Raw genomic sequence first — 26,243 nt, forward strand, 5'->3', positions numbered from 1 at the left:
TTCAAACAAAAAATAAAACTAAATCAAAATCTGTTCATCTGTTTTGAAGCTACGATGCCACAGACGCACCACACACAGGTACGACACTATATGCTCGTATCACTCGCGCAGCCAAGAGCAACGGCGTATGATTTGTTGGAGGTTGGCGGATGGTTTTTAATTGGCTGCGCCGTGACCAAATTATTGAGGAAAACTCAACATTTTATTCTTTTACTTATTACGTTGGTTTCTGTGTCTAAATAGGTGCCTGTTTCTCGTTTTTCGTGCCTGCGACGCCTTGGTTGGCCTCGATGTTTTTTTTATTTGATAATACCCATTGTAACCTTGCTGGAAATTCTTGGGTATACGCTTTACCTAGCGCCAGTCCAATCCCGTCTATATGTTTTACACTTGTAACTAGTGCTTTAGAGCATTGTACGGTTTACAGCACAGACAGGAGACAAAAATCATATAATTTACGTGTCCACCGGCCAAAGTGGCCGGCTGCAATGGCGACTTCGCAGTGGTAAACACATCGTTGGTACAGTATATCGTTGGTAAGTATGCGCTTTTATAAGGTAAAATTACATTAGAATTTCTAAGGTAATTTTGTACCTACAAATGCAAAAGTTTAAAGACTATGTTAAAACACATTTATTATAGCGAGGTTACTATACAATTGGTGAATTACTTAATCAAAAGGTTGCTTCGAAGCATCCGGCTCCGCTTTCATCTCTCTCAAGATAGAAAAATGAATTTCAAATGTGAAATGTACAATGTAAATTAACTATTTAGTTAATGGTAGGAAAAGAGCAACTGCTGAGTTTCTTGCAGGCTTCTCGGTAGAATCTGTCTTCCGAACCGGTGGTAGGGTCACTACAAACAGATAGACTTGACGTTTCAAAAGTGCTTATATTAGGCTATTATCCTCATCATCTTTTCAACCGATTGACGTCCACTGCTGGACATAGGTCATGATCATCATTATATTAAATACCGGCCCACTACAGGGCACGGGTCTCCTCCCACAATGAGAAGGGGTTAAGGCCGTAGTCCACCACGCTGGCCCAGTGCGGATTGGTGGAATCCACACACCTTTGAGAACATTATGGAGAAATTTCAGGCATGCAATGCAATGTTTTGATTAGTTTAAATAATAAAAAGAGATTTAAAAATATCATGAGTGTTAAAAATAGTGTTTTTTCTCAACATTTGTCTATTTATATTCACTTATAAAAGCAATAAAACATACAAAAGGTGACATTCTAACTCGGAGAATCACTCGGTGTTCGTAAACTGACAGTAATAACCACCTCAACGCTTCGCTTATGAGGCGTGCAATACGGGTCTCTTGCATTAAGTACGAATTTTTGGGCAATTCCAATTTCCACGGCAATACAACGTAAGCCATAAACCACTAATAACTGACGCTCGAAACCTCCAAACTTTATAATCCAAGGCCACTGACCCCTGCCCCATTGACTCCTGCCCAGAAAGGGCGGCTTTAAAAACGAAAAAATCCCCAAAAAGACCTTATTCCATCATTGTGAAGCTGTCATTGATAATTTTTCAAAAAAACCCCACAAATTCCGTCGTCCCTCGAGGTTTCAAATTGAATCTGGTCTGGGAAGGAGTTATTGTTAATGGTTGAGGTTTTCGAAATCTTGACGCGCTTTTGTTTTGTTTTGAACATTTCTGTCCAATTCCTAAGTTTGTTGAATTTGTTACAAATTCTGTTGTGCACAATGCATTATTTTTGAAAGCAGTGAGGAATTGAAGTTTTTTGAAAACACGTCAGTATATCAAAAAACCAATTAAAATGGTAACAATGCAATGTAACATGCTTTTTTGGTTATTGTTATTATTATTGTTCCTTTTTACTTCTTAATTTTATAGATGGATAGCAGCAGCCGTTACTTTGCGGAAATCCATACTATATTATGAAATTTAAGCTTTATTTGATATACTCCGCGAGCAGGAGATAATTTTAGATAGATTTGCCTCACGATGTTTTCCTTCACCGTTGAAGCAAGTGATATTTTAATAACTTAAAACGCACATAACTTTGAAAAGTTAGAGGTGCGCCCTAGTGTTCGAATAGTGCGGCCTAGAACTCGGCCCCCCGAAAAATAATTCTAGCCCACTCTTTTGTAGGGCGTTCCAAACTCCACGATTCTGGGCCGCTTTTATATTAGGCCTACTTGAAATAAATGAATTTTGAAATTGAATTTTGGTGGAGCCCCTACTAGAGCTACAGTTTGTACATAAAATGAATCACTGGTGAAGGCTGGAGGCAAGCGCTAATACGTGTAAATTTGAGCTTCATAGTCTAGGCGGTCCTGGGTTCAGTTTTCAGGTATTGGATTTTTCTGTAAAATATTCATAGTAGATACCAGCCTGGTGTTATAAAATTTGCGGTATCCATCCCCTTGCCCTGGTCAGTCACGCACGGATGATCTCGCGACAGCAATGCGACAGGCGTAAATCTTGCAATCACTGCTGTCAAACGTCACTTTTGTTTATTTATTGTATGGAAACCCCTATCACTAGGCACTATCACTAATCTTATGTGAAAATAATCCTTAAAGCCCGCCTAACCGCATTGGAGCAGCGTGGCGGGGCTATGTTCTGATACCCTCTCTGTAAATAAACGACTTACATTCCCTTTTTTGAAGCATTCGGGATATTATTTATATTCAATTCCGCAAACTCCACCATATTTAAAAGAGCGAGAGCGAGAGCGAGACCTTTCTTGGTAGCAATGTTCACTTAAATCTGCGAGCAAATAATGACAGCTTGTTACACGTTCCTGCTAGTCGTTCATTGGCGTATGGCAATTCTTTTACGGTAAAGGTGGTTAATTTATGGAATGAGCTGCCAAGGGATATAAGACAGTCCAAATCATTAAACATCTTTAAATCGCAGCTAAAAGACTATTTCCTGTCTAGTATGTAGCAAAATATCTATGTATTTTATGTGTATGTTTAAAGTATGGTTTTAAGTTTATAAGTATATTGATATATATATATATATATATATATATATATATATATACATATATATAAATATATATGTTTTTACTATATATATGTAGTATTAGTATGCCATGTTTATAATTAGCACAATTTAAGTATTGCACTATCCCGTTTTCTTTAATATGTTTCTTCAACCAAAGGTTGTCTGGAGGAGATCGCTTCAAGCGATAAGACCGCCTTTGTGCATATGTATATTATCGTTTTTATTTTATTTTTTGTTAACCTTGTTTTATATTTGTATGTGCAATAAAGACTTTTTCTTCTTCTTCTTCTTATCAATAACTGTGTATTATAGTTCTGAACCTCAAGAAAATAAAATAATACAAACATTTTATTATAAACATTTTAATGTTTAAATTTTTTACGCTTAATTAGATATTGAAGCCTTCAGAGGCGAATGCACATGTAACGCATTATAATTTTAAAGGTTAAAGTATTTAAAGGTTAGGTATTATTTGTCTATTTCATTTCTTGGACAGCAAACTCCGGCATACCTGAAAAGGATACGTTATTTTAACTAATTTCTTGTATAATGTGAATGTTATCTATCGTAAGCTAATAATCTAGTCAACAAGTGCCTAGCCAACAAGGACCAACTTTTTTTCAGGAGTCTCCGAAAATCATGATCGAATGAAACGATTTGGAATGACATCAAGATGATTTTTGAAAAAAATAAAAATCTGCTTGCAAAAATTGTAAAAGTTATTAACAATTAACTAAAAAAAAGGGGCTTTGGTTTTAATTGTTAATAACTTTTACACTTTTTGCAAGCGGACCTTAATTTTTTTCAAAATCATCTAGTTGTCATTCCAAATCGAATGACACATCGATCATAATTTTCGGAGACTGCTAAAAAAAGTTGGTCAAATAAGCACTTGTTGACTAGACTATAAACCATTTGCAGGATTCCGCAGAACTGACGACTTAACTTGTCTCACTCCGTTACTTGACACACTCTTTTTCTTACGCTCCAGACATTAAGGTCATAGAAAGTCCTTCTAAGTAGAGCTAGGACAAAATACCCCTACAGGATGTGGGTGTCTCTTGACGGTGTCTCAACACGGCGTCTTCTCCGGGAGACTACATCACTCTGCCGTGGATTTCAGTACGATCTAGGGAATAACCTTAGAAACTTTTTGTATATATTTTTTAAAGTATTATTATACAATATCACTAAACCTAGGTATCACCTAAATCGAATGCCTAAGGCGATGACTATAGAAAAAAACGTTTCACCAACTCATAGGTGATAACTATTTCAAATGTAGTATGCCTAGAAAAATCCTTAGATTAGGCGTTACTTATTTATGCATTACCTTGTTCGTCGTTAGTAAAAATGGGCATAACAGTAAGTTAAAGTGTATTTATCTTATTTCTTCTTTTGGTAAGTGCCTTTTTGTCGTGCCTTTTTACTACGTCGAAATATTCTCCATACCTTTATATTTCAGTCATAAATGTGTGCTTTTGTATTTCTCCATTGCTCTTGTTAATAGGTACGTCGCCCAAGCTAAGAAAAGTCAATGTAACACCAATGGAATGATAGTGTATAGTTGTCGCCTATATGATAAGCGTTCGTGGTCATTGCAGACAATCAATGACTAAGAAACCTGAAGAATGGTCACTAGAAATACTAGAGGTGCAGAGAAGCTGCTGCAGCAGGATGATAACGTATCTTACTACTGGCTTGCGGCATGCGTAAATCTTGCAATCTTTCCTGTCAAACGTCACTTCTATATTTTTTTTTGTATGCAAAAATTTACATTTGACAGCAAGACCGCGACATTTACGCCTGTCGCAAGCCTGTCGTAAATAAAGCGTGCCTACCTAAGTATGATGTTTGTAGTAAAATGATGAATTACGCTGGTGCATCCCATTGCTGAAATTGTCTTTATGTAACGTCATAAACAAATAGACACCTTAAATGTTACTCAACAATGAAATACATTATTTGAAAAAAACGCTTAAGTCGGCGATGACACTTTATGTGCTCTGAAAATGTGGACACTTTTATGGCGAATTGGCATGCAGAAGTCGAATAACTATAGTGCCTTGGGGCATTTCTTTAATAAACCTTATTCATTGCATAACTTGCTTTAATTAGCTCAGTATTACCGATCATTGACGAGGCAGTAGCTGGTCTGGTATGCATTAACGCTGATGTGTCGCGCGGCGTCGCACCGCGAGATGTACACGCAGACACTTGCGGGGCCCTCATTCGTTGCAACCACTTTTGCCGTTAAAGGTAAGCTGTTGAAACACTCGGGGTCTCCTCCTTTCGATTTTGGTGGCTACAAATCCAAACAAAAACCCTTAGCAATGCGGAAGTGTGAAAGTTTTAGGTTACCTAAAATGTTCGTCTCATCATTATCAAACTTTTACCGGCCCATTACAGTGGATAGTTGTCCTCTCAGAATGAGAATGGTATAAGCCATAGTCCACCACGCTGGCCCAGCAGAATCTACATTATTTTCATTCTCCTTTAAAAAAATTTGACATAAATACGACGATTCAAATGTTCTGAATCCCCGTTGGCCGATTTTTTCCATCACGTCTAGGTTTTTTTCTATGATTTTTTTTTCAAATTTCAAAAATTTGGGTTTTTTTTTTAATTTTTTTGCGCGTCAATGTTACAAATAGTGTAAATGCAAACAGTGTATGTACAAAAAAGTTTAGCGAGTTGTAAGAGAAAGAAGGGAAGTGCCGAAGGTGATTTTTATGGTAGTACAGACGCGGATGCGCAGTATTCGCTGTGACTCTACAACAGTTGAGTGAAAACTAGTCTTTTAATTGTTGACGTTTTGTATCAAATATTTTGGTAAGTTTTGCATAAAGTTCATGTTCCCTATATTGGTTTTGAGTATTTTATGTGTAGTTTATGTATTTTTTTATCAGCAGAAACAATAAATATAAAATATATGGTCAGCAGCAATGCTTGCCGATTTCTGTTCTGACTGGTCAATTCGCCAAGAAACTCCAATAGAAACAATGAAAAGGAAAAAAACTACAAAATAACAAATTTTCTCACCATATAATGAGATAGCTGACCGATTCATTTTGTTCATTGTTCATTTTGTGACTATAATTTAGGATTTTTCAATGTAAAACTTAGATATTTATTTTCATTTCGTTATAATAATTGATGTTTTAATAATATTATCTGTTAATTAAATATTATATATGAAATCTACGTGTAAATCTAAAAAATCACGGTATCTGACATACTTAACTGTATGTCAGATTCCGTGCTTAGAGCACAAAATATGAAGAATTCATGCATGAAAACAAGAAGGAGAAAAAAACCTTTTTTTTTTTTTTGCAGACCAGTGTTATCAGAGTAGCTCAACCCCTCGATTTGGTCCCTGTGTAGGTACTGCATGACTATTTCCTTTGGAATGTTGCTGCGTGAAGGAAGGACAAACAAACAAACACAGCATAGGAATGTATAGTATTTGTAGGTCGTAGGAGCAGGTGCATGTTTACTTATTAACGTCACCACTCCTAAATAATTACTTACAACAAGATCTTTCGAGAGATTGAGGACGACTTCAGTTCCATTTACTTTCAATACGAGAGAGTCAGTTCCCGATACTTGGATCGATGACGTCCATTCATAGGCTTCTAGGTCATAATCATTTTCATAGTCAGCCATTGGCGGAGAATACGGTTTATGTGTAACAGCACCTAAACACACCACAAACACAGTGTTATAACTTATATAAACACAGGTTAATTTGTCAAAGAATTTATTTGTGCGGTGTAATTTATAATTTCTTCAATCTTTACACTCCGCACCAAACAGATCTTCTGCAGTGTATTCTGTACGCATGTTTCGCTCTGACACCTCAGAACTTCACTTTACAATGAACAATTTCCAAGTACTTACTGAATGATAAAAACTTCTAACTGCACTTAAGTTCGAACCGAGCTTCAGAAACCGAAAACTAGAGGGCCCGGAGTTTTTGGACACAATTTGAAATTTGGGCTTCCCTTTTGGGAGCGGGGAGGATCGAGTTTTGAATACAGAGTAGGTATCAAATAAAATTATAAAAATATTTTTTTAACCTTGGTTTTCTTTCCTTTCTTTTTTTTTGTGAATGTAATTATTCGTTAATAATTAGGTACATTTACAAAAAAAAATATTATTATTACTTATATTAAAACTATGCCGGGTCGAAATCTGTACATTGAAGATTTATTGGAATGCCCTGTATAACCGATACTGAAGCCAAAACTGACATTTTTTTATACTAAACTGTTTCTAGCAATGATGAAACCAATAAAAATATTTTATTATTATTCGAGATTTACTCTCACGCCCGTGTGTAAATAAATACATAAAATGAGCCAAAACAACATTAATATACTTACTTAGGTACATAGAGATTAATATATTTAAATTTACATTACATAAATACATATTTGCACCGGGCGGAGGATGACACCTCGGCAGGGGAGGCCAGACGGCCGGGGGTCAGGGCGACAGGCTTAGAAATCGGCGGACTATCCTAGCCGAGACCAGCACCACCACTTTCTGCATCTTGGCTGCCAGTGAATTGCCACTGAACCCCAGTCGCCTTAGATGGTGTGCTAGGCTAACTGGGATTAAACCATTTGCAGATATAACTATAAGGATGATTTCAGCGGACTCCACGTGCCACATGGCGGTAACCTCGTGAGCTAGATCAAGATACATTTTTCTCGGTCTCAGCTCTCACGAGGTTCTCGTCATACGGAATCGAGATGTCCACCAAAAACTAGGGTGTTTTTGGTGGAATGGAGACTGCGCCCGGTCCATTATCACAATATCTGGCTTATTAGCCAAGATCGTCCTGTCGGTAATAATAGACCGGTCCCAATAGGCACCGGTGTGTACTTGTACGGCAGCCCCTGATCCAAGAGACCGTACTTTAGAGCAAGCTCTCGGTGAAGGATGTTGGCTGCTTGGTTGTGCCTGTGTTAGTAAGCGCGGGACATCCCGAAAGCACATGTCTGAGTGACTCGCCGGGATGGCGAAAGATTGTAATTATTATTATTATTATTATTATTATTATTATTATTATTATCAATAAAGCCAACTAAAAACATAGAACTTTTGTTTGACTTACCACTAGTGGGTCCACCACCTAAAAAAAATAAAATGAATTAAATAAATAAATAAATAAATATACTACGACAATACACACATCGCCATCTAGCCCCAAAGTAAGCGTAGCTTGTGTTAGGGGTACAAAGAGGACTAATGAATATTTTTATGAATAATATATAATAATATATATATATACTTAGAATATACATATAAACACCCAGACACTGAAAAACATTCATGCTCATCACACAAACATTTTCCAGTTGTGGGAATCGAACCCACGGCCTTGGGCTCAGAATGCAGGGTCGCTGCAAACTGCGCCAATCGGCCGTCAAGAGTGAATTATTGTATAAATGATTCGTATAATATTGGCTGCAACTTGGCTGACCACACTATCGTGTACCTTGATAGTAGATCTTAAGAAATATTGCTTATGCGTAAATTTAGTACTGAGGAACGAGCATATAAAATATTTTCAAAAATCTATGCAAAAAGGATTTTTGGCGCCTTTCAAATTTTGACATAGAGCGATCATTATTTTTGTTTGCGGGTCTTTTTATGAATATATGCAGATTTTCATGAATGGAAATAAAAACCAGAAAAGAATGGACAGATGAAAAGCCTAGTAATGCAACTAATCGCCTTTTGTAGCCTACTTACTACTTGAAGAGTCTGATTTTGGAAGTTATACTTCTTTTGGCGCGTTATGGATAAATTATGTGAGTGAATTTGTTTAATTATGTAAGAATATTTTTTTTGTGATATTTAGATAAACTTTTTTTTACTTGGTAATGCGTTATAATAAAACTTTCAATGTATCAAATACCTTTTTTCTATTGTTAGTGTAGTTTTTTCTACACACTTAAAATAAAGCAAAAGATAATATTTTTGAAAAGATTTTTATCTGGTTACGAAGTATAACTTCTAACGCGTCTACATAGTACACACACGTTTTTTTCTTATATTGTGGAGTATAAATAACGAGAAAAAACAGAAATTTCGGCCGGGCATCAGGTTAGGCCATGTCTAGTTACCACAAAGATATGCCGCCAAGCGATTTAGAGTTCCAGTACGATATCCCGATATGGGTTTAATATAACTGCCATACCCCTAACAAGTTGGCCCGTTACCATCTTGGACTGCATCGTAACTAACCATTAGGTGATTTTGTACTCAAGGGCTTACTTGTAGTTGTATATTTAAAAAACCCTAAATAAATTTATTTTATTAGAGATTGTAGTTAAGTACTTTAAGTAGTAGTTACTAAAAAAAACTTACCGAAACTGGCGCCGGAGTTGTGGCGATTGGCTGTAGAAATAAACATTGATGAAATAATGTTCAAAACTTTTTTATTTCTTAACTGTAAGCATATCTAAAATAGTAAGCATCGCATCGTAAAGCATATAATAACGAATATCGAATTAAGTGGACTTAGCAGCAACTAAATACAGACAGGACTGATAATTCTTTAGTATAGAGAGTTCAAACACATAATCAAACTTATAATAAAAACTTCCCAATCAAAGGAAAAATATTAAAATGGCGAAGTTATGGAGTAAAATCGACAAAAACTTTCTCGTCTATCCTTTGTTTTTCGGGATGAAAAGTATATTTTATTTCAATCAATAGGTAGTTGTTTTTGTGTGATGCGCTTACAAACCAACACACATACAGACAAACAGACATAGGTAATAGAACGTTCTATTACTCACGTCTGTTATTTCTAACGTATCCCAGTTATTTTTTTGCGAAAATCTTTAATATACAGATACAGTTAGTCTACGATTTTCCAGAAGATCTTCCAAAAAAACCAAAAGCGCTAAATGCATGCATAAGTACGCGTTTATATTATCTAAAATTTGTTAACTTACTTGCCCGAGCAAACAGCACAGGTCCTAAGCTTGAAGCGACGGTAAGCCCCTCATCTGAAGAATACGATCGGTAAAAATTATCTCAACAAGCTCAGCCTAATAACGTTCCACTTCTTGGCTCTCCTCCACCATACCTCGCAAAAGCAGGTTGGTCGGTTTTAACGACTATTATCACTAGTTAGTGATAATAGCTGAGACCAACGGCTTTACGTGCTCTCCGAGGCACGCGCTGGACCAATTTCATAACACAGACTGGTACGGAGAATTCATTATAATAAAAGCCCACACATAACTTTATATCGAGTCATTACCGCCTCTTTACCGTAACAGACATAACACAAATTTAATAAGAGAACGTTTATTTAAACATCTTTACAGATTAATGCGATGTTTTAGATTTAAAATAACTATTAGATAAATTCAATTATAAAATATCTAAGTATAGTGAATTTAAATTTTTATAATTTTAGATATCATCATAAAATTCAAATATTTATCTGCAAAAATTATTGGCTCACTACAGGACACGAGTCTCCACTCAGAATGTAGAATGTAAAGGACTTCGGCCGTTGTCCACCACGCTGGACAAGTGCGGATTGGTGACTTCACAGGCCTTTGAGAACGTTATGGAGAACTTTCAGACAGGCAAGTACTTTCTCTCGCTAGGCGAAAAATACACAGTGTGGATTTTTGTTTATTTTTTATTTTAGCCCTTGACTGAAATCCAACCTGTTGGAGATATGGCAGTTATATTAATTCCATAACCCTAATCGCTATCTACGCGACATTTTATTGGAACACTAAATCACTTATCTCCACTTCTTTGTCTGTAGGGTGGTAAGTAGCCACGGCCGAAGCCTCCAGATCAGACCAGATCAGGGAAAATTCACAAATAATGGTTCCCAAATTTGCTTCTGTCGGGGATCGAACCCGGCACTCGCATTTAAATCACAGCGCTCAACGCAGCAGCTGCTCCAAAGAGGTCGTCAAATACAAGTACAAGATGGGTAACGGACTGTTAAAACAAAAAAAAATTGCACTTACCAGTACTTGCACTGGTATAGGTCAAATTCTTGAGCGGAAAGGACGCACTAAACGGCGAGAAACCTACAAAGTGATATAATAATATAAAAGTTACATGATATGAAATTAGCGGATGATGATGAGTTAATGATCCGCGTTTATTTTTTACACATCACGTGGGAACCGCATTTTCTCCAGGAATGAAAAGTAGCTCATGTTACTCTCCGTCCTTTCAACTAACGCTATGCTAAAAATCAAATTGATTGTGTAGAAAGGACAAACAAACAAACAAACGAACACACTTTCCCATTCCACTTTCCTATTTATAAAATTAATATACCCTATCTTTCTTTTCCTTATAAGAAGGATAGAATAAAAAAACCGGCTGAGTGCGAGTTTAAGTGGCGTTAGGAGATATCAGGTACTAAGGTGCGATATGAAACACTACAAAGTATTATCATTATGAGTAATATCAAGCAAAATCAAACAAAAACCACATTCCTTTTAAGCTGGCACTATTTTTTTTTTTTTTATTATTTGTTGTTAAAGCGGCAATTAAAACTCATACTGTAAAAAAAACTTCTGCTATTACGGTTCAGCCCAGTGACTGTCGGATAGACGGATAGACAGATGGACGGGATTTGAAGAAGGCAGTCATTAATTTTTTTTAACTTTTGTCAAAGCTAAATCGTTTATCTTTTCACTCATCGTTTTGTAAGAAGTGAGTGAATAACTTCAAATATATGGTATGGTGTCTAAGTTGTCATGACAATATTAAGAAAACAATCAAAAATTGGGAAAAACAAAAATTGAACCAATTGGGAAAACAATCAAAAATTGGGAACCAAGTTGATTCATGCCCATATTGCAATTAATGGTGTGCACTTCTTAGACGCTCAAAAGCACTGCCTAACCTAATACTTTTATGTTAAACTTATAGGAGGAGGGTTTTTCCCCATTTTATGCCATCTTACTGCTTCATGCCTACCCCCGTTAAAAACCCTGTGCACATCACCGAAATTATATCGGCAAGCGCAGATGGTAATATACTCGTAGGTACTCACTTGGGTCGTCGACAGTTTCCACATCCACAGCCTCTACGACATCGGTTTTGTTCAGCCTGACAACCACTAGCGATGTCAGAGACGTAACAAACGAGTACTAAAACATGTTAAACGATTATCAGGCATGCTAACTGACTCTTATTCAACTTCATCATGTTATCTATCCCCTTTACCGTCCCACTGCAGGCCACGGCCACGGCAGGGTGATTACGTATCTCGCGACAGCAATGCGACAGGCGTAAATCTTGCAATCACTGCTGTCAAACGTCACTTTTGTTTATTTATTGTATGGAAAAGTGACGTTTGACAGCAGTGATTGCAGGATTTACGTCTGTTGCATTGCTGTCGCGAGATACGTAATCACCCTGCCGGTCTTCTCCCACAATGAGAAGGGTTTAGGCCGTAGTCAACCACGCTGGCCCAGTTCGGATTGGTGGACTTCACACGCCTTTGAGAACATTATGGAGAGCTCTCAGGAGGCATGCAAGTATCCTCACGATGTTTTCCTTCACAGTATCACTTGTTTCACAAGTAATACTGTGAAGTATCACAAACAAGTGTGAGAAGAGTGATTACGTAATACGCTTTTTGACCAAAGACTATTTTGTGTTTGACGTATAGGTATGGATACGAACAATGAAGATTTTATGCGTAAATAGATATATAAAATAGGGGTGTCTCAGAAAAGAGATAAATTCTGATAAAACGAGTTATGAACGGATAATAATTAACCTTAAGTGCGATAGCCAGAGCTTTCTTCTCAGGTCTTTCTTCAGAACTGTCATCCTCTGACCCACTCTGGCTGGTATCGCCGGCGTCACTTTTATCCAGCAGTTGTTTGATAGTGAGGTACGCCCAAAGCCGCTCTAAGGGCAAGTACTCATCTTTGTTTTGAGTCACGGGCACTGTAGGATTTACTTCGTAAAGTTTCTGCGGATGAGAATGTCAAATATGGAGAGAGATCCTGTTTCAAATATATAGGTACAAAACGACCTACAGCCAGTAATATTTTAGTTTGAATTAGATAACATACCCGACTTCGACCATCTCTTTCTGCCCTTAATCCAAGCACCTGAGGCGTGATTTCATTGATGTTATCAGCGACCCTACCCACTACAGCCACTTCCGAACCGTCGTTGATAGTGCGAAACCGACTTTGGCTCAGCGACCCTTCTTTTATCTGAGAAAAATCACACGATCAATATATAAATAAAGAATTTAAGAAACCCCCGACTATATAGTGTATATTATTCTACTAGTCATGCATTTGATACCCATATTGAGGGAGTTGTAAAAAATATTAAACCCGCCATTTTGTGGCGGCCATCTTGGACCGATTTTCATCAAACAGCTTAGAACACTCCCGAATCCCCGAAGAGATACGTTAGGTATGGGTTATGTACGTTTTAGCGTCGTCGGTTGACTATGAGAATAAATTATTATCTACGTAGTCCCCAATTAAAATACCTACCTGTCGGCGGGGATATAAGAATTTGACGTCAGAGAGAAGCGGTGAGGACACCTCCCGGTAGAAGTCGTGAAGCTGTAGCGCCGCGTCAGCTGCCTCGTAGATGTGCCGCATAAAGCCGTCATTGCGGAGAGACAGCTTGCGCAGGAAAACGCGGTCTGCATTTTCACCTGTTTATACGGGTTGTTCGGGATTAGACAAAATTGCAGCTTGGCTTTCACTATCTTACCTTATATAAAGCCGCTATCAAGTTATAGAATAATAAATGTTAAGGCCTAGAAATAAGTTCATTGCTATTAATACTGTTAAACTGTTGCCTGCGACTTTTAGCACGAGGTTTATTTTTCTTTGGGAAATCTAGTGGAAATGGCGCCAGATACTTTCCTGGTAATATTTTATTTAGATTTTTAGTAGTAGTAGAACTTTTTGTGACATGCTTATTTCTGCCGCCATTGTTGCTTGGTTGTGTTCCGGTCTTAAGGGTGTGGCTGCGGATATAATCACAATTTACAGACAGAAGAGGCTTGAGACATCCACGCCTCATTTTCATGGACACAACGTGACACTTTGTAGGACAGGTTCCTTGCATGCCCTGCGAGGTGTTGCTTTGTGTATAAGACATTATTTTCCAACAACAATCAGATGGGCCATCTGCTTGGTAAATTATGACTATAAGAAAAGGTCGACAATGCAAATTAAAAGCAAAAAACAAATTAAACAAAGCTAATTGTGTGCCAAATTTCGTCAAGTTGGGTGCAGTGTTTGAACGGGTGCCAAAAAGACACACTTTCACATCTATACTTATAATAAAACTGTAACTGGATGATTTCTGTACATTTAATATAATTTGAAAATTTTGACCGGGGGATGCTTTATAATCGATCCTGAGTCCAAAACAGATCTTTATTAAATTTTTATCTGTCTGTCTGTCTGTCCGGGCATCACGTGAAAACTACTGAACGCATTTAAATACAACTTGGTATAGTGGTAGCTAATATCCCGGGTGAATATAAAGGCTACTTTTTATCCCCATAAACAATAAGTTTCCTCCGGGAAATGGGATGAAAGTTTTTACCAATTTTACTTCATATCTCCGTTATATTTGCACCGATTTTAATAATTCTTTTTTTATTTGACAGAGTGTCTAATTTAAATGAAGGTCTGATGAATATTGTCGGAGATCAAGGACATAACTCTTCACAGATAACAGCAAGGTGCAAGGCATATGACAAAAAGATCGAATGCATGCGTACCATCCTACTAATATTATAAATGCGAAAGTTTGTGAGAATAGATGTATGGATGGATGTATGTATGTATAGATGGATGTTTGTTACGCTTTATCGCCACAACGAATGAACCGATTTGGCTAAAATATGGCAGAGATACCTACCATATAGTTTGGCATAATTCATAGGCTTCTTTTTATCCCGGAAAAGCAAACAGCTTCTACAGGATAGCATCGCTATTTTTTTCCCATTTGTCTTTCAAAATCCGCGTACCGGAGTTCTCGATTGATTAAGATTTTTTTTGGATAGTCATAGTTGACGTGGTTCGTTTTAAGTCGACTTATTCGCGGACGAAGTCGTGCGGGTCCGCTTTTTTATACTAAAAGTATGGATATGTAACACAGTCATATAAACAATAACGTAGTAACGTAGTAAAGTTAAGCTCTAATATTTACCAAAAGCAAGTGTGTACAAAGTAGCTTTATTCGGGCCAGAGTTTCTCTCGGACAAGTACGTGATTATGCGGTCACGATTGGTTTCACCCACGGTTGGCTCGCCATCCGTTAAAAAGATTATAATGGGTTCCAGCTCATCTGAAAGCATAATTATAATTAAAACAGTACATACCATAATACAAGAAATATTCATTTCAATAATTAGTTGACCTTAGATTTTCAAATACAAGAATGTTCATTTTAACTAAGACATTTATGTTAAATTAAATATTCGACTTAAAAAATTTCTTACTTTTATTTTGGTCTGTTCCGTTGTTATACTGAGATATCAACGATACATTTGCCGAATTTGTTTGAGCTTTCTGAAGATCTCGGCTTTGTACAATATTAATGGCCACATCAAGGGCTTTGTATATATTGGTACCTGTTTAAATGCAAAAAATAAAAGCTTGGTATTCGTTGGTTATCGATAAGTTAATTAAGTGTAAAATGAATGTTTTAACAAAAATCCCCTACTTTAGAACCCCTCTTAATTGGAACATATGGAAATGTTATGTACGCGTCACTTTGTCGCCGCAGACGAGACTCACAGCACTCGAATTTTAACAAAACATTTAATTTTAAAACATTACCACTTACACTCAGTGGTAACTACTGTACCTACGCTGTTGTAAAAAACCAAAACCTTATGACTCGCATAGTGGTTCAGCCGATGGGAGCCGTCGTTTGGCGAAAAGCTTTGTACAGTTAATGTGCTATGGTCTTTCTATGATCTAACATTACCACCAATAAAACATCTTTACTATAACTCTACGACGTAAGCTGCGAACGTAATTCAATAGTTTTAACATTTTAGGCTTACAAAAATTATTTCTCATCTCAGTCAGTTTCTACTAATGAACTAGTTATCTAGACCAAAATACTTACAATAATTGAAATGTTTAAATAAACTATAAGATTTTTACCTCCCACAGCAATGAGTCTGGTTACAATAATCTTTGCCGAAGCTATGTTATCTGGTGATGCAAGTGCAGGTACAGGCACTATACCGACAGGAGAATCGGGATTTGTATAGTAAGGTGTCAGTGCTTTCTTGGCTTCTTTCAGTTCGTGTACCTGATCAGAAAAGAGATAGATATATAGATAAAGTCTTTGCTCAAATTACAGAGAACAAAAAATAAAAAATATATATAAAATGCGCAAAGGCGGTCTGATTGCTTTAAGAGATCTCCTTTAGGCAGCCCTTGATTGAAGAATCATGTAAGGGAAAATGGGATAGCGCAACAGGTTGATAACCAGTGATAAAATAAATTTCATACACTTTACATATTGTAATACATAAAATTATATAATAATATATATATTGTTAATATATATAATGTCCATGACTGTCTTATATCTCTTGGCAATTCATTCCACAGAATTAAGAAAATAAAAAAGAATGCTGATTTCAACAAAATAAATAATAAATTGAATAAAATTCATAACATTGTACACTACAGAGAAAATGATATTAAAATGCAAATACAATACCACGATGTTGTAAATGGTATAGTGGTTAGAATAATGTTATGAATAAAAAATAAGATGCCTGTTTTTAAATAAATATTAATATATAATGTTTACCTGAACACCTGAGTTGAATTCGACGATACTGAAATAGTCGCTTGGGTTTAGGTCAGAAAGAATGGCGATCATGGCTTTCCGCAACTGCTCAATCTTATTCCCACCCATGGAGCCGGATGTATCGAGTACAAACACCACGTGCTTACTCAACGGCGGTAACGAGCTCGGGGCGAAGAAGTGCACAAAGTAGCCATCATTGACCTGCATTTAGCAAATTTCATATTAGCCCAGCCAAATAAGCTTACCTATTGCCCATATTTTTTGACGATGGTTTTAATTGTATATGGGCCTTATAAAAAGGTTTGGAGTCACTCAGCCGACGATGAAGAGAGTTATGCTCCGAGTATCTCCACGTGATCAAATCAGAAATTCGTATTCGGGGGAATTCGTAGAAGAACCACAGTTAGCGTCATAGCTCAACGAGTCGCGAAGCTGAAGTGGCAATGGGCCGGCACATAGTTAGGACAAAGGATGGACGTTGGGGTCCCAAAGTGCTGTAATGGCAGCACCACTCTGGTAAACGCAGCGCACCCCCAACGAGGTGGACAGACGACATTAAGCGCGTCGCATGTAGCCGCTGGAACCCAGCGCCACAAAACCGTGGAATTTGGAACTTCCTACAAAAGACCATGTCCAGCAGTGGATATCTATCGGTTGATATGATGATGATGATGATAATGATTTAGTTTTAGACTTTGTATCATTACGTTGCGACCTGTACTTCTCTTGGGTTGAACCGTGGGGATTAGCTAGTAACTGTTAGCACATAGTACCTATAGATAATTTAAAAAAAAATGTTCTTTGACCTACCAAAATTTCTCCATTTTCTGGCTGATTTACGTCATATTGTACTACAAATTGACCCAAGAGACCCTCAACTTCATTGTCTTTCTCTGCACTATCGAAGCCAACGTTTGAAGAATCAAGGTCAGCTGTTTTTTTCGTTTTTTCCTAAAAACATCAACTTATATTATTTAATAGCAATATGATTGGAATAAACTAAACTAACGATTAAATGCGTTCGTTAGTCTAACATTGGCCCATTCTATAAAGAGTTTTGTAATAAAACATACCGCATATAGTTCAGCAAGTCTTTTCTGCTCTTCCAGATTAGGTGTAAATGAAATTGTAGCCTCCCTTTCATTTTTTCCTCTTCGAATTACAGCGTTAGCGTTTTCTGTTTGTATTATTGATTCATTATTCATTTTTATTTAATTAGATGCACTTTTATTGTTAGTATACATTTAAAGCAAGTTCCACTTCAACAATATTGTTTTTTATTTAATGTTTCTCTATTCAAATTCATAAGAGTAGAAAACTGTATCCAGAAGATTTTAGTTTAAATTAGCTTAAAATAATTAATATATGTGTTTTTTTTGGTAGCAACTCTAGCCAATAAAAACCGTTGGTTTATGGGCGTCGCTTGGCACGGTTTTTTAGTCTAGAATTAAACTGAAATGAAGCTTCGTAAATGTTTAAACTTACGTGCGTCTTTTTCTGTCGCATGAATTTCGTTTCCGGACCTCAATTCAGGCACCCGCAGTACAGAGATCTGCTGCGATTCCTTGATGTGTACAACGACGTCCATTTTAGGCACAAGCGTGCCAGGGTGCAGATTGATAGCATGGTTGTAGACGCCATTTCGACGAACCAACAACTCTTCATATCTCAAGCGGTACGTTGCATTACTTCTGCCTTCGACGTTGAATTTTATCGTAAAGTCGTTTGAGTCACGTGCTCTGTGATGGCAGTAGTTTACATATTATTTAATTAAGGTTTTTTTGAGGTAAGGATAAGATTTTATAAAATATTCTTAATTATCTGTTCGTAATCTACTCACTTTGTAGCAACGTGAGCAGCAGAAGCTCCTTGTTTAACCGCATCGTCATATATTTGAGTAGCTTCTTTCCTTTCTTTTACATATGCTTCATAGGTTTCTGTACCCAAAGTCCTAAAATATGGAATACAATATGAACTACGTTAAAAATATTGTTTTACACATGATTTTTTTTAACTCATATTTATGACGCAACAATGTCGTTTACAAAGATAATATACGTATTTAATTACTAGTTGTGTTGATAAAAGTTGTCTATAGAATATTCACGCTATCAAGCGGTTTCCATTTTCGACTACGGATCACAGGGTCCTGGGATCAATGCCCAGTCGGCCCAAAAATTATTAGGAATTTGGTTTCCTTTAAGAAATTTTAGAATTGGGAAATTATATTCGTCCATTCTTTGCCCCAATAAACATTTTAAGTCTTTGTCCCGGTTATTTTTGCTTACATAGAATAATAATCGTTAAAAACCATCCAAAGCCATTAGAATTCTGATCATTAAATAGACCTGACTGACACTCAGCCACTCACAAAAGTCAGCCATGAGCTGCAATGTCATCCTGATTCCTGATGCTTATGTCAACCTGTTAGAGATACGTGTGGCAGAGGTAGACGGTAGTGTGGTATTACTAGCCAAGGTCAAAGCCTCCCATTATACCATACCAGAGAAAGTTCAGATAATGAAAATTCCCAAATTGACTACTATCTACCTCGGGTACAGAAGGTTGTGGTACTTGAGGTTCTCATTTTCCTTTTCGCTAGGTTGCGCTAATCATCGTTTGCTTGGATCTAGCCGCGCAGCACTTGGAATCCGATCCGTAATATAATTTATAAGGATTTTTATATATTGTTTAAAGTTTTGTACACATTATATAAATTATAATCGGTACGACTGAATAAATCAATGAGAGTTAATCGAAATATACGTGTTATATGCTTTAATATCTAAACAACCTAATAGTTTGAAAACTTGTTCTGAAACCTAAATAATCATCTAAATTGAAATATGAATGTGGTGACTATGTAATAAATCACATAGCTAACAGGTCATTACACGGATATACTATAGATTGGAGATGTTTATAATATAATAACGTTCGGCCGCAAGGGGTCCATGGACGGGGCATATCGGTTGCCTATACGTCACAACTCACAATCGATGCGACGGGTTGCAGGTGTATGTTCAAATACTGGTTTGAATTTGAAAGTAACTGGTGCACATACCTGCCATTTACGCAAGTAGCTATTAAGTGCACACACACACACACACATATGTGGGTGTGTACACATGTGTGTGTCTACATGTGTGTGAGAGTGTGTGCGTGCTATTTAGTTACATAGTGAATCCGCTGATGAAGGCTGTGTCAGGCAGCAGCACATCAAAAGTGGCTTCCTGCGGTTTCTTGCTGGGGTTGTACACATTGCATATGATGGCCGTGCGGGCGTAGCGCATAGCAATCTCGGAGCGAACGCGCATGTGCGTCATCTTGATGGATGCAGCGGGCTCATCGTCTGTGAGGTCGTCGTTTACCGGCTGCGGAATTTAAAGAACTGAGATACACGGTGACACTGTCAATTATTCTCGATCTAAATATTACATAATAGCAACACGTTGAAATTTTTTCGAAAATAAAATTATAATAGGTCAATTGATCATTTAGGCCAGGGCAGGGGAAGTAGAAAAAAAATCCTAGTGGATACTAGTGCGAAGTTCTGATTGCAAAAATGATCGCTGATCTTTGTAGAACTATGTATCTTATGGATTTAAATAACTAGGAGAATTACTCCAATAAATTATATACAGGACGTATATCATTTTAATGCATCCGCACGTTTTGCTCCGGTGCGTGGAGGCTGCATTGCCGAAGATCTGTTTGGTGTGAAGTATGAGGATTGAAGAAATTATAAACTACACCACATACAGATTCGCCTGCTTTTCGCGGAGAATAGCAAATTAAGCTTAATTTTCATAATGCATCTTTCTCATACTTTCATGGTCATAGATATTAGTCTTTGAAGTAATGCACGTTATAGTAGTTGGCATAGTAGTTACCGCGGTCTTATTTCTATGAAGTTTTCATGAACATTGAATAAAAAGGTAAGACGCCCTTCTTATTTCTACGCCAGACTAAATGTAAAGCTTTTTAGTGACAGAGCTTGTCCGCGGAATTTCTACCACCATGCTTATTGTTTTTCCACCAAGCAGCATTGATGTGTTCCATTATTGTTCTAGCATTGTGCATTGTAATAACAGACACACAGGTTTAAGACTTACGCATCAGATTGTTTGACACTAGGCGGTACTTTGCATACGTGTTTTTCCATCTTACCATCAGGTGGGTCATCAATTTAGTCCGTCCATTATTACTATAAATAAATAAAAAAGATACCTAATAGCTGTATGGCTTACACATACTAGTTCGCTGCTTGATCATGTATACGAGCTGTTTTAGAGAGTCATTCCAGTCTCCCACCACATTCATAGGCTGCGGCAGGTTATATAGAAGACGGAAGAGTACCTACTTATAACCGGCCGATTTGCTTGGCGTTTATGGACTATGAGAGAGCCTGCGAAACTAGGATGGTGTTAATTAAGGTCACTGCAGAGATGGCGAATCGACTGCCGGAATTATCCAAGTGTTGCAGTGTGTTGCTTTTATAAAAACGCTTTATTGTCAGCGCGGATACAGAGCCAGGGAGGCGAATCCAAATGCAGCGAGGAGTGTGTCAGGGAGAATTCTCTACGTTAATTCTTTACTAAATGCGTACCTTAAAACTGCTGCCTACGATAACGCTGTGATCATCTACATTTGGAAATCTGGGGAAACTTGGATAGCTCGGGAAACTTGCATGGGCCGCAGATGATTTCTGCGCGCTGAGCGATAACACAATGCAGAACAGCGCGGTCATCCGCCACCAACGCTTCATATTGTTAATCTGAAAACGTTGAACAGAGCGCATTACTATTTACGAAATATATCTACCGACGATACGAAATTACAAATCAAATCAATCGAATCGATCGAAATTACAATACAAAGTGAAAATATTTTATAATAATATTTATTACTAATTAAGAGAGGCTTTAACTTTTTTTACTATTAATGAAATTTTTTACATAATTCACAAAAAATACTAGTTATTTCAACTGTAATAAAAAACACCTACCTGTAAACATGCTGCGGACATACATGCTAAAGGTTTGGTTTGATTGATGTTTTGTTTGACCGCCTGTTGCGACTTAAATAACGTCATCGAGGAAAAGTAAGTTATTTACAATTATACCTATAGTTATAATTTTGTTATTCATAAATTGTTGAGATAAATTAAATTGACGGGTCATTATATCGTGCTACCTTTTCCCAGATGATATATTTAATGTGAAAAGGGCAGCAGTTCAGAGTTAAAAGATTTACTTACGTACAACAGAAATTTAATGTATGTCAAAAAAAAAAACATTCCTTTTCAACGATTAAAAAAAAGGAGGGTTAGATTTTTTATTTTTTTTGTATATTTGTTACGCGATTTCTCCGTCAGTTATGAACCAATTTTGATGATTCTTATTTTATTTGGTAAATTCTACCTCGGAGGTGGTTCTTTTGTTATTTGGCGAAGATCTATTTGAGGGATCCTGGGAAAATTAAGGGAACTCCATATATTATAGGCACACCACTTTGAGATAGCGATTTGAGTATTTGTTATGTAATTTGAGCGAACTTAATGGTGCTTTTCGAAAGAAAATCTTTCAGTGTCCGTTTCTCAATGGATATCCTCTTCACCTTCACTATAAATAATAATATTGCCACTAGTATTATATTTTTTCATATTTCTAGGGTTTCTTTTCCATCTCTAGTTTTCTTTCATGTTTCAATTTTCTTTGCCTCTTTGTATTTTTTGTTTTTAATTTTCGTATATTTTTCAATTTGCTTCGAGTAATTTTTAAATCAGTTCATTTTTATATGGACCTGTTGCTTCTTGTAGGGCACCTATCTTGGTCTCGCGAACCACTTTGATGTTTTTAGCCTTTATTTCTTAATCCATTTTTTTTATTCTTTCGATTTTATCAAAACAACATTTTCGACAAAACAAGTGTCCAGCCACCTAAGTACCTCAATATCGGCTAGCCCATATTTAAAATTCTTTATCGAAATATACTTGACCTTGTACTTTAACGTAAATTCATGCATCATAAACATTGAAGCAACCCCAAAATATGAAACTGAAACCATATCTTATTAGCCTTTTTACTACTTGGTCTCAATGAGAAAATACCATATTTAGACTCGCGGTCATATTATTGAGTGATTGCGATGTTAGGACGAATGAATTTGCAGGAGTTAGAAGTTTGTTTTTTTTTGTCAATTATTTGTTTTTGAGTATAAGAGCATTAACCCAGATTTACTTACTTTCCTCTAATATGAATTTAAGATTTAATGCATCAGGGTGTAAAAAATACACCTCGGTTATTATTTAGTTTTTTACCGTTTTTTAAAATAAACAGTTTTGTCGAAAATATTATGTTAGTTTATTCTTTTTTCTTCACATTTAAAAAAAAGTAATAATCATAACATATTTTTTTCAAATTAAACATTTTTTTTTATAACTCTTTACTCTATACTCTCATATTCTATTTATTAGCATCTAACTATAAGTTAATACTGCATAACTATCTGAAATTGTGTTAGTGGCATAAATTTATACTGAATATCGCTTTTCTTAAATATCTTTGTTATGTTCTTTAATCTATGGGACAGCCAATTAGATAAAGTCGCCTTTTAAGACGAAAACACCTTGTTTTGTTTTATTGGCATAAATGAAAAATGAAAATAAAAAACCTTTTTTTAATAAATAATGTAAAGAGGTTATGAGAAAATAATATAAAAGATGAGGATGCAAACTTGTTTGCCTCTTGCGTGTGTGTTTTGAAACTGGATTCAAACTGGTAAATACGTCCATATATTCCCTACAACTTTACATTTGTATCGGTTGGTGCTCGTGACTTCGTCCGCGTTTGTTTTTAAAGTATCCCATAGCAACAATTTATTTGAGAGATATGTGACAGTAGCAGCAACAGACATATTATGTTTATTATAAAACTGTTTATTTGAATACGATGCAAATGTAACCGATTTTTGTTCCTACCGGCAATCTAATACAATTTTGGAACATAAAAACTGCTATTGTTACTTAACTATAAAAGTAAGATATATTTCCTAGTAGACTTTTTGTACGTAATAATGAGTATTTTGATTACGTTGTACATAATGTTTATGTGTCACAAATAGTTTTGTCAGCGCACCCCAAGTAAGTATGAATACATTAATGAAAATGCTTTTATTTTACACAACATAAAAAACAAAAATCAAAAATGCAGATACAAAAGGAAGATAAGATAGAAGGTACAAATATCCCTACAAAGCGATCCCGTCCAAGCAACCAACCGTAATTAATTTTATAAACAAATTTTGCTACTTTGGCTACATTATTGCAATTTTCTTAAAGATCCAATTTTTTTTGAATAAATTTTTGGTACTTGAGTAATTCTGGAAATTCAGCTTCTTTTGGTGCAGATATGGTTATAAAAAAGCAACTAAAATTATTTTCTCTTTATAACATAACGTACGGATGGACGAATAACTAAACAAAGCGAACTTTTCATAATAATGACATCAGCTGTTTTTACATTTGAGTTCAAATGACGGGGTCACAGATTACCTACTATGGTAACAGCAAAAAGGAGTATATCTAAGGACTATCTAATTATAATTCAAAATAAACAGTAACACGTTCATACGCATAAAGATGTGTTCACGATATTTCCACATTCTTTACACAAAACCACAGAATTTAGAACATAGAGTACATAATATATACGTGCGAAAGAGTGTATTGGTATTCGTGATCTTCTAATGTATCTATAACTAAAATATATAACCAATCAGGGCTTTAGATGAAGGAAAGGTCACAGGTATGTGTGCATCTTTGTGGAAACTAAAATCTGCAATATTAACAGTGTGTTATTTAAGTATATAGCGGCTACTAAATAATAAATCGCAATTATTATATACTATTAAAAGATCTTATGTAGGTATCAAACTTACTTACTTAATACCTACTCACTGGTTTCAATTATCTTCCCAGGTTCTGTTATTATATCTGTAGAAATTATCATTAGAACACTTAAATACGTTAATCTACTGCCAATTCGAAGTTGAACTGACTCGGGCAAAGAATCATGTAGAAAAAAATCAAGCACCAACTCAGAGATGACCGACGAGCTAAATTTTTCCTCATTGTCGGAACCGGTCGAACATAAAGAAACTTGTATCATGTTATAAGTAGTTATTCTTTACTTACACACTCATGAAATAAATTATTAATGGTCTATATAAATAAAAAAAAAAAACAATCAGTCTTTCGATATAGCGTGCATTTTTCTACTAGTCAAGCCCTTACATTTGATATACATAATGAGGGAGTTGTAAGGAAAAAAAAAGATATATTATAATTCGCCTTTTTGTGGTTGCGGCTTTTGATTTGAAATTTGTCACGGTGTACATTATTCTACTAGTGAAGCCCTTTAATTTAATATCCATATTAAGGTACTCTCAGTGGTGAAGAAATGTGTAATCCCACTTATTCAGTAAATGATTAAGAGGTATATAGAAGAAAAAATAGAAAATATTTACTAGAAAAACTCAGTACAATAAATCTTTGTATTCCTGACCCCTAAACTAGGAAATCCCGTATCTTAGGGGCCAGTGCCTTCCCAAACATTGATGCAATATTGAGATAATAAAAAGTGCACTTTAACAAAGGAAACTTTCAAAGGTGTGTTGAGTTCTCACACAACTCACTATGCTATTATAGTGAGTTGAAAATATCGAGTACGAGTTATAAAAAGCCTACCCTTAAGTATTTATAACTCGTACTGCAGATTTCTTCATTTTATATCATCTGCATACCCTGTGCCTACCCTCTATGCACGTCACTGCACACCACACCTAGATACGACACTTTATGCTCTTACTATTATACACACACATCTTACATATTATGTACTTTTGTACACATAAGTCAGAAGAATGAATTTAAAATTTATATTGTAAATAATTGATGTTGGCAACTGCTGAGCTTCTTGGCGGCGTTTTCTCGGTAGAATCTGCCTTCCATACCGGTGGTAGAGTCACTACAACCAGATAGACTTGACGGTTCGAAAGTGCTTATATTAGTCATCTTCATCATTTCAACCGATTGACGTCCACTGCTGGACATAGGTCTTTTGTAAGGCGTTCCAAACTGGGCCGCTAGTATATTAGGCCTACTTGAAAGAAATGAATTTTGAATTTGAACTTTGTTAGAATTATGGTAGTGGGGACTAGGTCGACAGTCTTTAGGTGCATCAAATGAATAAATATAAATATACTACGACAATACACACATCGCCATCTAGCCCCAAAGTAAGCATAGCTTGTGTTATGGGTACTAAGTTGACTGATGAATATTTTTTTAATGAATAAACATTAATACTTATTATATTTATATATATATTTCTTGTGTGCGTGCG

General features: G+C 36.1%; 1 protein-coding gene across 1 annotated transcript; it reads right to left on the reverse strand.

Moving 5' to 3' along the window:
• Nucleotides 1-3,386: 3,386 nt before the first annotated feature.
• Nucleotides 3,387-25,007, reverse strand: LOC120637917 (inter-alpha-trypsin inhibitor heavy chain H4-like). The gene is made up of 22 exons (XM_039909984.1): nucleotides 24,782-25,007; nucleotides 21,446-21,613; nucleotides 20,014-20,210; nucleotides 18,677-18,787; nucleotides 18,322-18,575; nucleotides 17,910-18,013; nucleotides 17,647-17,787; nucleotides 16,837-17,037; nucleotides 16,176-16,326; nucleotides 15,503-15,634; nucleotides 15,211-15,348; nucleotides 13,530-13,696; nucleotides 13,092-13,238; nucleotides 12,791-12,988; nucleotides 12,059-12,155; nucleotides 11,016-11,078; nucleotides 9,972-10,025; nucleotides 9,379-9,408; nucleotides 8,120-8,137; nucleotides 6,529-6,695; nucleotides 5,127-5,302; nucleotides 3,387-3,508 (listed from the first exon to the last, which is right to left on the reverse strand). The coding sequence occupies exons 2-22, from the start codon at nucleotides 21,602-21,604 to the stop codon at nucleotides 3,466-3,468; spliced, it is 2,748 nt and encodes a 915-aa protein (XP_039765918.1). The 5' UTR covers nucleotides 21,605-21,613; nucleotides 24,782-25,007; the 3' UTR covers nucleotides 3,387-3,465.
• Between the last annotated feature and the right edge of the window lie 1,236 nt (nucleotides 25,008-26,243).

This window comes from Pararge aegeria, chromosome 4 (assembly GCF_905163445.1).
Source record: "Pararge aegeria chromosome 4, ilParAegt1.1, whole genome shotgun sequence".
Lineage (NCBI taxonomy): Eukaryota > Metazoa > Arthropoda > Insecta > Lepidoptera > Nymphalidae > Pararge > Pararge aegeria.